The sequence below is a fragment of the Saccopteryx leptura genome, chromosome 2 (genome assembly GCF_036850995.1).
Source record: "Saccopteryx leptura isolate mSacLep1 chromosome 2, mSacLep1_pri_phased_curated, whole genome shotgun sequence".
NCBI lineage: Eukaryota > Metazoa > Chordata > Mammalia > Chiroptera > Emballonuridae > Saccopteryx > Saccopteryx leptura.
The window spans coordinates 295,461,979-295,475,744 of NC_089504.1; the positions used below are offsets into that span (position 1 = coordinate 295,461,979).

The window sequence follows — 13,766 nt, forward strand, 5'->3', positions numbered from 1 at the left end:
ATGGTTGGAGCAAGTTGGCCCCAGTGCTAAGAATGGCTCCATGGCCTCACCTCAGGCACTAGAATGGCTCAGTTTCCAAGCAACAGAACAGCAGCCCCAGATGGGCAAAGCATTGCCCAAGTAGAGGGCTTGCAGGGTGGATCCCGGTCAGGGTGCATGCGGGAGTCTATCTGTCGGCCTCTTCACCTCTCACTTGATTTAAAAAAAAAAGCAAATCACTAATTCTAGCCCACACTCAAAGGGAGGTCATTGCACAGGTCATGAATACCAGGAAGTGGGGGAGGGGGAATCATTGGGAGTCATTGTAGATGCTATTACTTAATACATTCATATATTTCTTTCATAGTCAATTTGTCATCCTAACAATTTTTTGCTAAAACTAAATGTTAATGCAAAGCAAACATTTTCTGATACAAGTTAGGCAGCATATTCTGGGACAAAGTTTGGTATAGCAATTTTCAACTGGTATGCTGCAAGAACTTTTAAAATATGCAATACTTGACCATTTAGTCAGGGGCACTGATCTCTTTTCCCTTAGACTGTCAAATTTAAAAAAATGACAACAGTCATCACAACAATAGCTGTCCAGTATGAATGAATCAAAATTATGCCTACTTTTTTTGTCAGATCAGCAAAAAATAATATATTTTTTGATATGCCTCAAAAGTAATTAGTTTATGTGTACCATGAAATGAAAAAGGTTGAAAATCCCTGGCCTAGTAGCTTTGAGAAGATACACCGAAGTTTGACACTGAACTCAGGTTTCTAAATAAGATGTACACTTTCTGTGTCAACCAGCAAGAAAGAATGTTATTGTATCACTTAGGAATTCTTTCTGCTATAGGCAACTAAAAATATGAATAGTTGTGGCTTAAAAATAAGTGTCTATATGTGACATAAGGGAAAGTCTAGGGATGAACAGTTACTGGCATTGTTTTTACAGCTCGATAAAGGCAAAGTAGCACTTTATATTCTTTTACGCATGCATGTCACCTCACGGTCACAATATGACTTCTCTACATTAAAGCTACATATCATCTAAGCAAGATGAAAGAGACAAAAGGCCACATTATATGCTTCTGTCTTTTCATAAGAAAAATAAAACTTTATTTGTAGTCCCACCTAACAGATTTCCACTTAGATCTCATTAGCCAGAACTGGGTCATGTGCCTACCATAAACAAATCATTCACCAAGGAAACTAACATTACTATAAACTAAACCAACTATGATTTATCTCTGAGAATTATTGCTATTACCTGGATAAAGAAGATTCTGTTGGCAGAGAAGTAGAACTAGGAATGGTGGGTAGGCAACTATAAGTCTTAGGTAAACATCTTGTGTGCCATTATTTATGTGTTCTATACATCCAATACAATCACAATTTCTGCCACGTGTCTACAAAGAGATTTTCCCATAGAAATAGATATGTAAGCATCATAGTTTATGAAATCCTACATGTACTTAAAGTTTCCTTCTTAAAAATTCCTTACTCAGAAATAGTGTCCAGATTTTGAGACAAAAAAATGACCTTATGTTTTTTTTTTAATCTTGTGTACATATAAAATGTTTTCTAAATATTACCATCAAATATATTTAACAAGATGAAATCTTCTGAGATTTACTATATTAGCCCAGTATTATCAAAACACAACATGACAGATTGTTTTGCCTGATGTCTGCTGCTAGGTTTTCGTAACTTATGTTTCCAAAATTGTAGCATCATAAGCCAATGTTGCACAAAGGTATTTAATGTCATTTATAAAATCTAGTAATGTAAACTGCTGATTCCTTATAAAGCATCTATTAAGACACAGACATATCACTAAAGCACACTTATGCCTTTGATCTTAAGCTCCACATCATGATTCTTGCCAGAAGGACAATTTGTTCCATAGACCACAGAACAGAAAATCAGTTCTTGGAGCGGTAGCTCAACCTCATCTTAGGAATCCCATTCTAAGAAACTAAATGGCACAGGCACTTCGTGTGTGTGTGTGTGTGTGTGTGTGTGTGTGTGTGTGTGTGTGTGTGTGTTTTAAAAGCAAGTCTCCAAATCTTGTTCTTCACCAAATCTAAGTGATCAGGTAAAGTTCGGCTCCAGGAAAGACCTGCCCTCTTGTAAGGTATAAGAAGAGTGAATCCCTGAGTAAATAGAACTCCAGAGTGATAGTTTTGATATTGAATAAATCGAACCAATGATGCATGGGAACCAAGAGCATACTGGGGATTGTCAGAGGGAGACACCATCATTCATTCAACAGTAGACCTGCTGGACCTCTTAAGAGCAAGATAGTGTTCAAGTTCAGATACAAGCAAGCCTAGCTGCCTTTGGCATTGGTTATGGAATGTAGAAATCAGACTGATTGAAGATGTGTAGTGGTAGCCCAAGTAGTAGTGGAAACGCCCAGGACAGTACCTAAGCCTGAATTCCAGTCCTGTGTCTGCCATTAAAGGGAAAGGTATCCTCGATCCAGTCATCTGACAGTGTGGGCCATTCGTTTTTCTATCTCAAATGATACTCCATTTCTTTAAGGATTCTTTCAACTTTAAATGTCTATGAATATGCTGGAGCAACTGTGCTTAGATTGATATGGAATTTTAAACTATCTTTAAATGGAATGACAGATTGATTACTAACAGAACTTTTTTGGGTTTAGTGCATTATCAATATATGTCAAAAGGTACAATGATATTTTATTTTAAAATTCCCTCCAGTTTTTTTTTACCCTGGATAGATGTACAGAAATGTTCATGTTCATGTTGTGAAAAGGACGTTTCTCCTAACCTCACACAAAGATACCTTTCAAGTCAATGGTTTTTAGAAGGCAATGAAAGACTCACAGGAGACCTAGAGATACGATGGGGTAGGTAGAGAAGAGATATGGGGAGAGAGATGTAAGTTTCTAGGGAAATTGTGTAGAGTGTGGCGCTGGACCTAGGCCTGAGAATCAGGATGTTAGAGTTCTAATTTCAGCTTTCCCACTTATTCCCTTGGGACCTTGAGAATATCTGGCCTATTTTAATTGTTCTGTGCCTCAGTTTCCTTATCTGCCAACTAAAGTGGGAGTCCTTGGCTGGCTGCCCAGAATTGTGAGAACATACTGTGCAGGGCCATGAAAATACAACCAGTCCCCAAAATGGAAAACATCCTAGTTACTAGCTGTTCTGACTTACAATGGAAATATGAACAAGACTAATTCCTTTAATAATCAAAATGTGAATGTTTTAGAAAGCATACTATCTGGGTGAAAATTCAGCAAGCAAGAGTATTATAAGGGTTTGTCACCCCAGAAATACATAAGTAAAAAATAGATCAGACTTAAAGTTGGACGAGTTCCAGCTTTGTTCCTTAGCATTTATGTGAACTTGAATAATTACTTAACCTCCCACTGTATTCTGATCTGTAAAATGGGAACAATGGCATTCATCTCAGAGGGTTGTGGTAAAGGTGATTACAAATAGAAGGTAGTTCTTTCGAGCCATTGGTGGGTTTGAAATCGCAGCCACTTGTGCTTTGCAACTGGTATTTTTTTATTACAGTTGTAACCCAGACAATCTTAGTTACCCAGAGAAAGGAATAGTTTAATGCCCCTATCTATTGAGCATTTACTATAAGGCACTGCTCTGTTCCCATGCTAAGCACTTTACAAAAACTATGTCATGTACTCTTCCCAAAACCCTATCACTACTCCTGTTGCAGATATAGAGGCAGAGAGAAACTAAGACTTATTCCAGCTGCACTGTGTGTCCTTAACCTGCCTTGCTTGGTTTTTCTTATCTAATTGGCTGCTAGTTCTCTTAAGCCACCTTAAATTTTCAAGACTAAAGCAGCAACTAACTGAATATATTTATATAACATGTTATTTTTTGTCATGTTGCTGTCCACCCCTGGAGACCTGCTCTAAGTTCACTTGGCTGTTTGAGGATAAATCATGCTCACTGGCAGTTTCTGGAAAACACTGATAAAACAGCCACCCTGAAATGTTCTAAGCAACTTAAAGTTTAAGAATGTCCATTATATTCACTGAAAATAGCATTAATATGTATGCTTGGAAAAATAAGGTTATTACCAGGAAATCTTACACGCAGACATGTGTTTATATGTCTTCACTAATAAACAGTTGTGCATGTGGTGTCTGTCCGTGATCTTGTCCTTAACACTCTACTGCGGGAATTCTTAGTTACCAGAAAGATTAAATTCAGCAAACTCTTTTTTGTTCATGTGCCTTTTAATTGTGAAATACTATAATTGCCTTAGAGAAACTTTCAAAAACATTTTTAAAAAAGCAATGTGATTGTAGAAAGAATTGGTATCTTGCAGACCAGATTCGAAATTCAAATCCAGCTCTATTTACCTAGACGATTTAACTTTTTTTCTTTTTTTTTTTTTTTTTTTTTTTGTATTTTTCTGAAGCTGGAAATGGGGAGAGACAGTCAGACAGACTCCCGCATGCACCCGACCGGGATCCAACCGGCACGCCCACCAGGGGGCGATGCTCTGCCCACCAGGGGGCGATGCTCTGCCCCTCCAGGGCGTCGCTCTGTTGCAACCAGAGCCACTCTAGCGCCTGGGGCAGAGGCCAAGGAGCCATCCCCAGCTCCCGGGCCATCTTTTGCTTCAATGGAGCCTAGGCTTCGGGAGGGGAAGAGAGAGACAGAGAGGAAGGAGAGGGGGAGGGGTGGAGAAGCAGATGGGTGCTTCTCCTGTGTGCCCTGGCCGGGAATCGAACCTGGGACTTCCGCACACCAGGCTGACGCTCTACCACCGAGCCAACCGGCCAGGGCCCGATTTAACATTTTGAACTTCACATTTTTCTGTAAAATGGAAATAATATATTACTAAGTTGCTGTGAGTTAAATGAGAGCAGTGTCTGATCATAACAGCCAGTCAACAAGTGATAGTATTATCTCTTTTCTTGAAAAAGAATCACAAAGCAGATGTGCTTAAAGTTTGTTCTGTAAAGAGACAGGAATCCTCTGTTCCAATAAAGTCCTTCCTAAACCCCATTGGTAACAGACTCTTTATTTTCATATAAAAGTAATGTACTTTTGTACATTGCACACTCAAAACATATATACCCATTTCAGGGAATTCACGGACCACCATTATCCTTTTTTTCTTTTTGACCCAAATTAAGAATGCCTGCTTTAGTATATTAATTTTGACTTCACCAAATTCTCTTACAAAACAAAGTCCTTTCTAAAAAATAAAATTCTCTTGGTACTTTGCATTTGAATGAAGAAAAACTACAGGCCTTTATTTTTAATTGCTTTGGGAAAATGCAGTGTTAGAACAAAGCCCCGTAGTAGACAATTAAATAAATTGCAAAGAAACCTCATTAAAGGATTAATCTCACTTGCCACATAGTTTGTACAACCTTTTAAAACAGACAAGATAATGTGTACTTCAGAGTCTAGATCTAAATGAGCAAAGAAAAACTTAGAATAACAATAAATCTGTAAGTTATTTACATAATTGTGGACATACTTACATATTACATTATTGGGATATTGAACAACAAATCCAGAACCAGGGCATTATGGAAAATATACTTTAACCACTGCTAAGCGTCATGCACTTTTTCTGAAAGGTGTTTCAGTGTGTTGACTTCAAGGTGGCTCGTTGGCATTGAGCGGCTCTATGGAGTCACCCAGGTTTTCACTCCCTAATCCTGAGCTTGGCTGCATTGCTGCTGGAAGCCATCTACTTGTTTGGGGGTTTACATTAGAATCCTTCAGACATCTGCCAATACCAAGCAGTTGAGCTGGCTCGGTCCCACTCTTTTGGAAGTAATTTTTTTTTTTTTTTACCCTATGCTTCAGTTTTTGTCTATATAAATCCTTCCAGATGGATAAAATATGAGAATTGGCCCTGGCTGGTTGGCTCAGTAGGAGAGCATCCACCCAGTGTATGGATGTCTCAGGTTTGATTCCAGGTCAGGGTACACAGGAGAAACGCCCATCTGCTTCTACATCCCTCCCATTTCTCTCCCTTCTCTCTCTCTCTACCTCCCCTCACAGCCATGGCTCATTTGGTTCAAGCATGTTGGCCTCAGCCTGGGGCGTGGAAGATGGCTCTGTGGCTTCTGCCACAGGTGCTAAAAATAATGGCTCCACAGCTGAGCAATGGAGCAATGCCCCAGATGGGCAGAGCATCGCCCCCTAGTGTGCTTGCTGGGTGGATGGATCCCCATTTGGGTGCATGGGAGAGTCTGTGTGCCTCCCCTTTTCTCACTTAAAAAACAATCGCCTGAGAATTAATTGGTTAGGTGAACATGTACTATAAGAGAGAATGCTACTGGGAAAGGGGTCAAGTTTGCATTCTGGCCCCACTTCATAAAACGACCACCTACCTTCCCAGCTTGGTTTGAAACCCCAGATCGCATGGAGAAAATGCATGTAGCACTTGGTAACTGTTAAGTGCTGAGTGACTACAGTCTCATTTGCTTAGTGGTCACGGAAACCAACCACGGCGGGATTCATTCGGTGTGGACCACTGATATTTGCATCTGCCCTTATTCAAAACTTGACTGTTTATTTATTCAAAAACAAAGCTCTCTTTTAATATTCTTTTAACTGCCTTCCTTTCTAACTTTCTTCTTGATGTTAATATCACCTCTGTTCTCCCCAGAAGGCAAATTAAAAGCTCAACACTCATTTTTGGCTTTTCTGTATCCCAACCTTAAAGTACTCAAGTCCTGTGGATTCTTCTTTTAACACCCCTAAAATTTATTTTTTTTTCTTTCTTTTTTTCTTTTTTCTTTTTTTTTCTTTCTTCTCCTTTTCTTTTTCTTTTCTCCATGGTCACTATTCCAATTTGCCCCTACTGTCTCAACCTTGAGGTATCGCAACACTCTCTCTGCCTGGAGTGTCCTCCCTTCTCCCCGCCTCCACAGTGCTTGCTGTCTAATTCATCCTGACCAGGGACTGCGCCGACTGTGGCTGCAGGTGCATTCTCCCTCTCCAACATCTTCAATAGGCTCCCCACCCCCCACTGTAAGTAAAAAGATATTGAGTCTAGCCTCAAGCTGCTTTGCCGGCCATGGCCATACAAGTCTCTCTGCCTGTGACATTCCCTGCATTACCCTTCCTTGTTCCTGGGGCCTTGCTTACACTATATCCAAGCTTCCTTCTTCCTCTCCAAGTCATACGCTATTGTTTTCCAAGTCCTGTTCAAGACCCATCACCCCATGAAGATTTCCTGAGTCCTCACAACTCATAATGATCTAATTCACTGAAGAAATCTAACACTTCAGTGTTCAAAGAGTCTATAATCGATTAACTATCCTTAATACTGTGTGTGCAGTTGTCTCAGAGAGCAATTAACTCAGGCTGGGTCGTTTACTGAGTGCCTTGCATACTTAGCCATGTTGCCAGGTTGGAGGCAGGCATTTCATCACATCCGTTTGGTTTCCCCTGGAGCCGTGGTTCTCAACCTTTCACATGGTAAAGAAACACGTGCAGAACGTGTTCTCCTGGATCCACCCCCAGAGATGCAGTAAGATTAGGGCAGGAGCAAATAACTGCTTTTGCAGTTCGCAGTGAAATCACTGCTGCTGCTGCTGCTGCTGCTGTGCCGGGTGCCTTGAGCACCTCACATTGTACATAAGGCTAAAGTGTGTTTATGGATACTCAGTAGTGGGCTATTTCTCTTTTCTGCTATTTCAAGCTCACGATCTGTAACTTCTTCCTTTCAGATTGATTTTGAAGATGTGATTGCAGAGCCCGAAGGGACACACAGTTTCGATGGCATCTGGAAGGCCAGCTTCACCACCTTCACTGTGACGAAATATTGGTTTTACCGCTTGCTGTCTGCCCTCTTTGGCATCCCAATGGCACTTATCTGGGGCATTTATTTTGCCATTGTTTCCTTCCTGCACATCTGGGTAGTCGTGCCGTACATTAAGAGTTTCATGATTGAGATTCAGTGCATCCACCGTGTCTATTCCATCTGCGTCCGCACCTTCTGTGACCCGCTCTTTGAGGCTTTTGGCAAAATATTCAGCAATATTCGCATCAACATGCAGAAAGAAATATAAATGACATTTCAAGGATAGAAGTATGCCTGATTCTTTTCTCTTTTTAATTTTCTTGGTGCCAATTTCAAGTTTTAAGTTGCAAGTACAGCAACAACATATGAATGAATTGTCTTGGTTCATAAAGAGATCACTCATTTTTCGTAACGATTATTTGTCTCTTCTGAGCTATTACATCTATTTTTATTTTGGTGGTCTGAATTTTTTATACCCATTTAAAATGTCCTCCTTACATTGTTATTTGCATGTGTGTCATTGTTTTATTAGCTGAGATATGAAAGATAATTGGAGAGAAATATGAAGAACTGATGACTTCAACTGCCTATTCTAAAATATTGATCATTTTATGGTAAGGGAAGAATTCCAGACTACAGCCATTGATTGTACAGGTGTGTGGTTGGTTTTAAGCAAATTTTTCCCTCACGATCTGAGAAGTGTTAGTGGATTGCTGCCATTCATTTTAACAATCCATTGAAACCTGGTTATCATATTAGAAAACAGCCTGCATTCACACAATCTGACTAATGCCTTACCCTTCTTCAAAGTTTTAACCTGTGATACTTTCTGTGCCTCAATATTTGTTACATAATAAGACCTAAGTGCCTTCTTGTTCTTCATATTTTCCTTTTCAGCTAGGGTCCAACTGCTCAGTTTCCACTAGGTCAGCAACCTCGCTAGAGACCACAATTAGAAAACCCATTACCTAGCTCTACACACTTGTTTCTGACTCTGAGAAACAGAGTCGGATGAAGTGCATGTCTGTGCATATCACACACCATCTTTACCGATATCGGGAATGGTCTACAGCAGTCCCAGGAAATGAACTGAGGTGGACAAATGGGGCTGAGTCCTCTCTGGGCTGGCAGGACTGGAAGCCAACGTTCCCTGTCTCTCATCAGCCGAATGAGGTCAGCATGTCTCTTCAGCTTCGTTTATTTTCAAGAATAATCACGCTTTCCTGACTCTAAACTAATCCATCACCAGAGTGTTTTAGTGGCCGGACATTTGTTCCCTTTTCAGTTGATCAGTGGGCCTCCGGGGAAGGGCTCACTGGAGGCCATTGTGTGAGACTGTCAGAGTCATTGCAAATGTGACCCCTTCAAAGTAAAGCACTTGCACCGTCTGTTATGCTGTGACACATGGCCCCTCTCCCTGCCAGGAGCTTTGGACCTAATCCAGGCATCATATTGCTCAGAAAGAAGATGGAGGAGGAGAGCAGTAATAAAAGATTGAGGTAGTTTCGCTGGAATAAATTCAAAATCTTCTAAACTCAAACTGAGGAATGTTACCTGTAAACCTGAGTCATACAGAAAGCCCTGGTACATCCAAAAGCTTTCAGTCCCCTGATCACATTAAGATTCTGCCCTTGGGGAATTTATTTGTAGTCTTCAGTTACACTGTTACTTTTAGTTTCATACACCTGTTGGAATTCTGCCTGACTTTATACTTTTTTTTTTCTTTTTTGCCTCTTCTAGTTTTCTTGACACATTACTTACCAACCTGCTACCAACTTTGATCTTTTGCATTTAAAACAGACACTGGCATGGACATAGTTTTACTTTGAATCTGTGTACATAACTGAAAATGTACTATACCGCATCCTTTTTAAGTGTAATGATATTTTTATCTTTATATAAGAAAAATCACTTGGAAATGGCTTTGCGATTCGGTCTGTAAACTGTGTACCCTAAGACATGTCTGTTCTGCATATGCGCTTAGTCCCCATCCTCATCCAAGAGCCACTCCAGACAACAGCTGACATTTGATACGCTTACTGATAGATTTTACACTTGTTTATTTTGCATGTCCTATAACGGGCATACGCCTCCGCACAATAAAGATGTTTACCAATTCTACACCGGCTTTGCTGTTTCTCCCCAAAGCGGGCGTATACATCAGTGTCTGTGTCAGTGTGTTTGTGTGTGTGATGTCCATGTCCATAGTGTGCACATATTTGTAGGCGTTTGTGAGGGGCGGTAGTCTGCCACTTGTCAAGTATTACAGTCGTTTAAGTGAGATCTTTCTTCTAAGGCCATTGCCACTTGTGAGTTATGTTAGAGAAAAGTTCTAATTCATCAGAAAGATGTGTTCAGCAGTTGCACCAATGCTTTATTATATGCCGTTTAATTTGAACCCCTAACAACTCTGTGTGATGATTATTAATATTCTCCTTTGGTAAATGACACATTCAGGAGGGAATGCCTTGAATTTTGCTGTGCTTTACGTGGGATTTTTTTTAAAACGGTACACTTCAGAAACAATTTATTTTTTGGCCTTGGGTAAGTTTTAAAATCAAACTTCTCTTTTAGTCAAGGTTTTCCAGAGAAATAGAACCAATAAAATTATATATGTGAAATATATACGAACATGTAAGGAATAATATGTGTTTAAAGAGGTTTATTATAAGAAATTGGTTCGCACAATTGATAGAGGCTAACAAGTCTCAAGATCTGCATGATGAATCAACAAGCTGGAGACTCAGGACAGACAATGGTTGTTCCAGGACAAAAGCTGGCATGCCCAGACCCAGGAAAAGCTGAAGCTTCAGTGTGAGTTCAGGGGGGAAAGGGAGAGGGAAAGGGGGAGGGGGAGGGGCACAAAGAAAACTAGATAGAAGGTGACAGAGGACAATCTGACTTTGGGTGGTGGGTATGCAACATAATTGAACAACAAGATAACCTGGACTTGTTATCTTTGAATATATGTATCCTGATTTATTGATGTCGCCCCATTAAACAAATAAAATTATTTATAAAAAAAAAAAAAAAAAAAAAAAAGGTCTAGCCAGGAGGAATATCTCTTACTCAGGAAAAGATCAGTTTTTGTGTTCAATTCAGTCCTTCAACTGATTGGATGAGGCCCATCCACAATGAGGAGAGCTCTCTACTTTACTTAGTCTACTGCTTTAAATGTTAATCTCATCCAAAAACACCCTCACTGAAATACCCAGAATAATGTTGACTGGATATCTGGGCATCCCAGTCAAGTTGACATGCAAAGTTAACCGTCAGTTTCCAAACAAACTTTTCCCAAAGTAATCTAATTTCTCTCACCCTGAAATTCCTTCATGCAGTCCCTCTCTTTGAAGGGCTCTCAAGCAGGCACTAAGGCTGCTTATTTAATAACCCAGTCTGGTATTTGTGTTGACACAACAAATCCATTTCCAGTATGTGGTATGGAGACATGCTTCTAACCATAGCAGCATGTGTGATTCTGGCCAAAGTCATGCAAGTCATGCCCCTAATTCAAGCTGAATCAGTGAAGTGACTTTAAAGAAACTTTATCATTCTATTGGTTTTATTATTTGAGTTTCTAAATATTAAATAAATGAATATCTTCTTTATTTATATTGGTTCAGCCACACACATAAAGCCATTACATTCTGGTTGCACAAATAACTACATAGCTTCAGACCACTTTTACTCCATATTGGAAATAAATAGCCTCATACTTCACACATTTTGTAAATGGGTTAGTTACATAATAATACACACCAACCTAGTGGAATGGATTTTATTTAAATTCCTGACTCATACCTCCTCGGATGCAGGTGCTGATATTTAAATGCTTGGTTTATAAATTATAATATATATTTATAAAATTGAGAGGGGAGACAGAGAAAGACACACTAAACATAACACAAAAAGTGAACAGCAACCATATGAAAAATTTTATTGGTAATGAGATAATAAAAATCAAAGCAATAACGTCATTTTTTCCTAAGTTTGCAGTGAACAAAAATAAAATAATATCTAAACTAGTAAGGGTACAAGGAAGCAAGTACACTAATCAGGGCTTCAGTGAGGGTGATTGGCATGAACCTTCTGGAGGACAATTGAATGTACATATAATTAATCCACCAATTTCACTTACTAAATACAAATGACAAAGGCATCCAGGAGTCCCCAAACTTTTTACACAAGGGGCCAGTTCACTGTCCTTCAGACTGTTGGAGGGCCGCCACATACAGTGCTCTTCTCATTGACCACCAATGAAAGAGGTGCCCCTTCCGGAAGTGCGGTGGGGGGCCGGATAAATGGCCTTAGGGGGCCACATGCAGCCCGCAGGCCATAGTTTGGGGATGCCTGGCATACCCAAAGTTCATCACCATGAATGCTCATTATTTGATTCTCAATAGTAGAAAATATTGAAAACAACATATTCAGAAATATGAAATCAGTTCAATAAATTATGATATATACATTTAATAGGCTACTAAATGTGCTTTTAAATTTTTTTATGTAATAGAATGTTTAATGAAATAGAAATATGCCCATGATTTGCTGTTAACTTTAATAGTATATATACATGCCTGACCAGGCAGTGGCACAGTGAATAGAGCATTGGTCAGGGATACAGAGAACCCAAGTTCAAAACCCCGAGGTTGCCAGCTTGAGTGCAGGCTTATCAGCTTGAGCACAGGGTCACCAGCTTTAGCATGATGTCACTGGCTTGAGCACGGGTTTATAGACATGACCCCATGGTCACTAGCTTGAGTTCAAGGTTGCTGGCTTGAGCAAGGGGTCACTGGCTCAGCTGGAGCCCCTGGTCAAGGCACATATAAGAAAGCAATCAATGAACAACTAAGGTGCCACAATGAAGAATTGGTGCTACTTATTTCTCTCTCTTTTTGTCTGTCATCCCTGTCTGTCCCTCTCTCTCTCTTTCTTGTTAAAAAATAAAAATAAAAATAACTGAACAAATAAAACGAAACAAACTGTTAGATACAGAGCCCTGGCCGGTTGGCTCAGTGCTAGAGTATCAGTCCCGTCAGCCCGGCATGTGGAAGTCCCGGGTTCGATTCCAGCCAGGGCACACAGGAAAAGCTCCCATCTGCTTCTCCACCCTTCCCCCTCTCTTTTATTTCTGTCTCTCTCTTCCCCTACAGCAGCCAAGGCTCCATTGGAGCAAAGTTGGCCCAGGCACTAAGGACGGCTCCATGGCCTCCACCTCAGGTGCTAAAATGGCTCTGGTTGCAGCGGAGCAACACCCCAGATGGGCCAGCATTGCCTTCTGGTGAGCATGCCGGGTCTTCCTGCCTCCCCCGCCCCCCCCACACACACACACTTCTCATTTCGGAAAAAAACCCTTTTAGATACAGAGAACATTTTGATGGTTGCCAGATGGGACGGAGGTTAAAAAGAGCATGGGATTAAGAAATACAATTATAAAAACAGTCACAGACATGTGAAGTACAGCATAAGGAATATAGTCAATAAAATAATAAGACTATGAATAGTATCAGATAGGGGTGGTCACTTAATAAGTTATACAAATGTCTAATCACTATGTGGTATACCTAAACTAATGAAATATTCCATATCAATTATAATTAAAAAACAAAAAAATATGTTTTAAAAACTAAAGAAGCCTGCTGGCTGTGTGATTTTGCTGGCCGAGGGCGATTGCTGTAAGGGGTACATAAGCCCAGGGGCCCAGGAGCTGCCAGCAGAATTAAGGACATATTTCAGAACACGCCTGTGATTGTTTTTACATGCAAATACTAAAAGTATGTATTTATTGAGAAAAACCTCAAAATATTTATGACTACTTTTAGAATCTCTGTCTTAAAGAAAAATTGACTATTAACTAGAGAAGACTTTGATAAATAACTTTAAAGTTCAGTAATTTTAATTTACTTTTCATAAAATAAATGTGAAATTCTAAAAAAAATGTATATATTTGTTGGATGGTTAGTTGTTGGATGGTCAGAGTATCCTAGAAACTA

The 13,766-nt window shown here is 39.9% G+C and overlaps 1 protein-coding gene across 2 annotated transcripts in view; it reads left to right on the forward strand.

Annotated features, from left to right (window-relative positions):
* The window catches only part of CAV1 (caveolin 1), a 38,226-nt gene extending 28,332 nt beyond the window's left edge, over positions 1–9,894 (forward strand). For both annotated transcript variants that reach the window (XM_066362532.1, XM_066362533.1), the window contains exon 3: positions 7,700–9,894. In XM_066362532.1, the coding sequence (XP_066218629.1) occupies positions 7,700–8,041 (342 nt within the window). In that variant the 3' untranslated portion in view covers positions 8,042–9,894. The remainder of the gene's footprint in view (positions 1–7,699) is intronic.
* Positions 9,895–13,766: the final 3,872 nt, after the last annotated feature.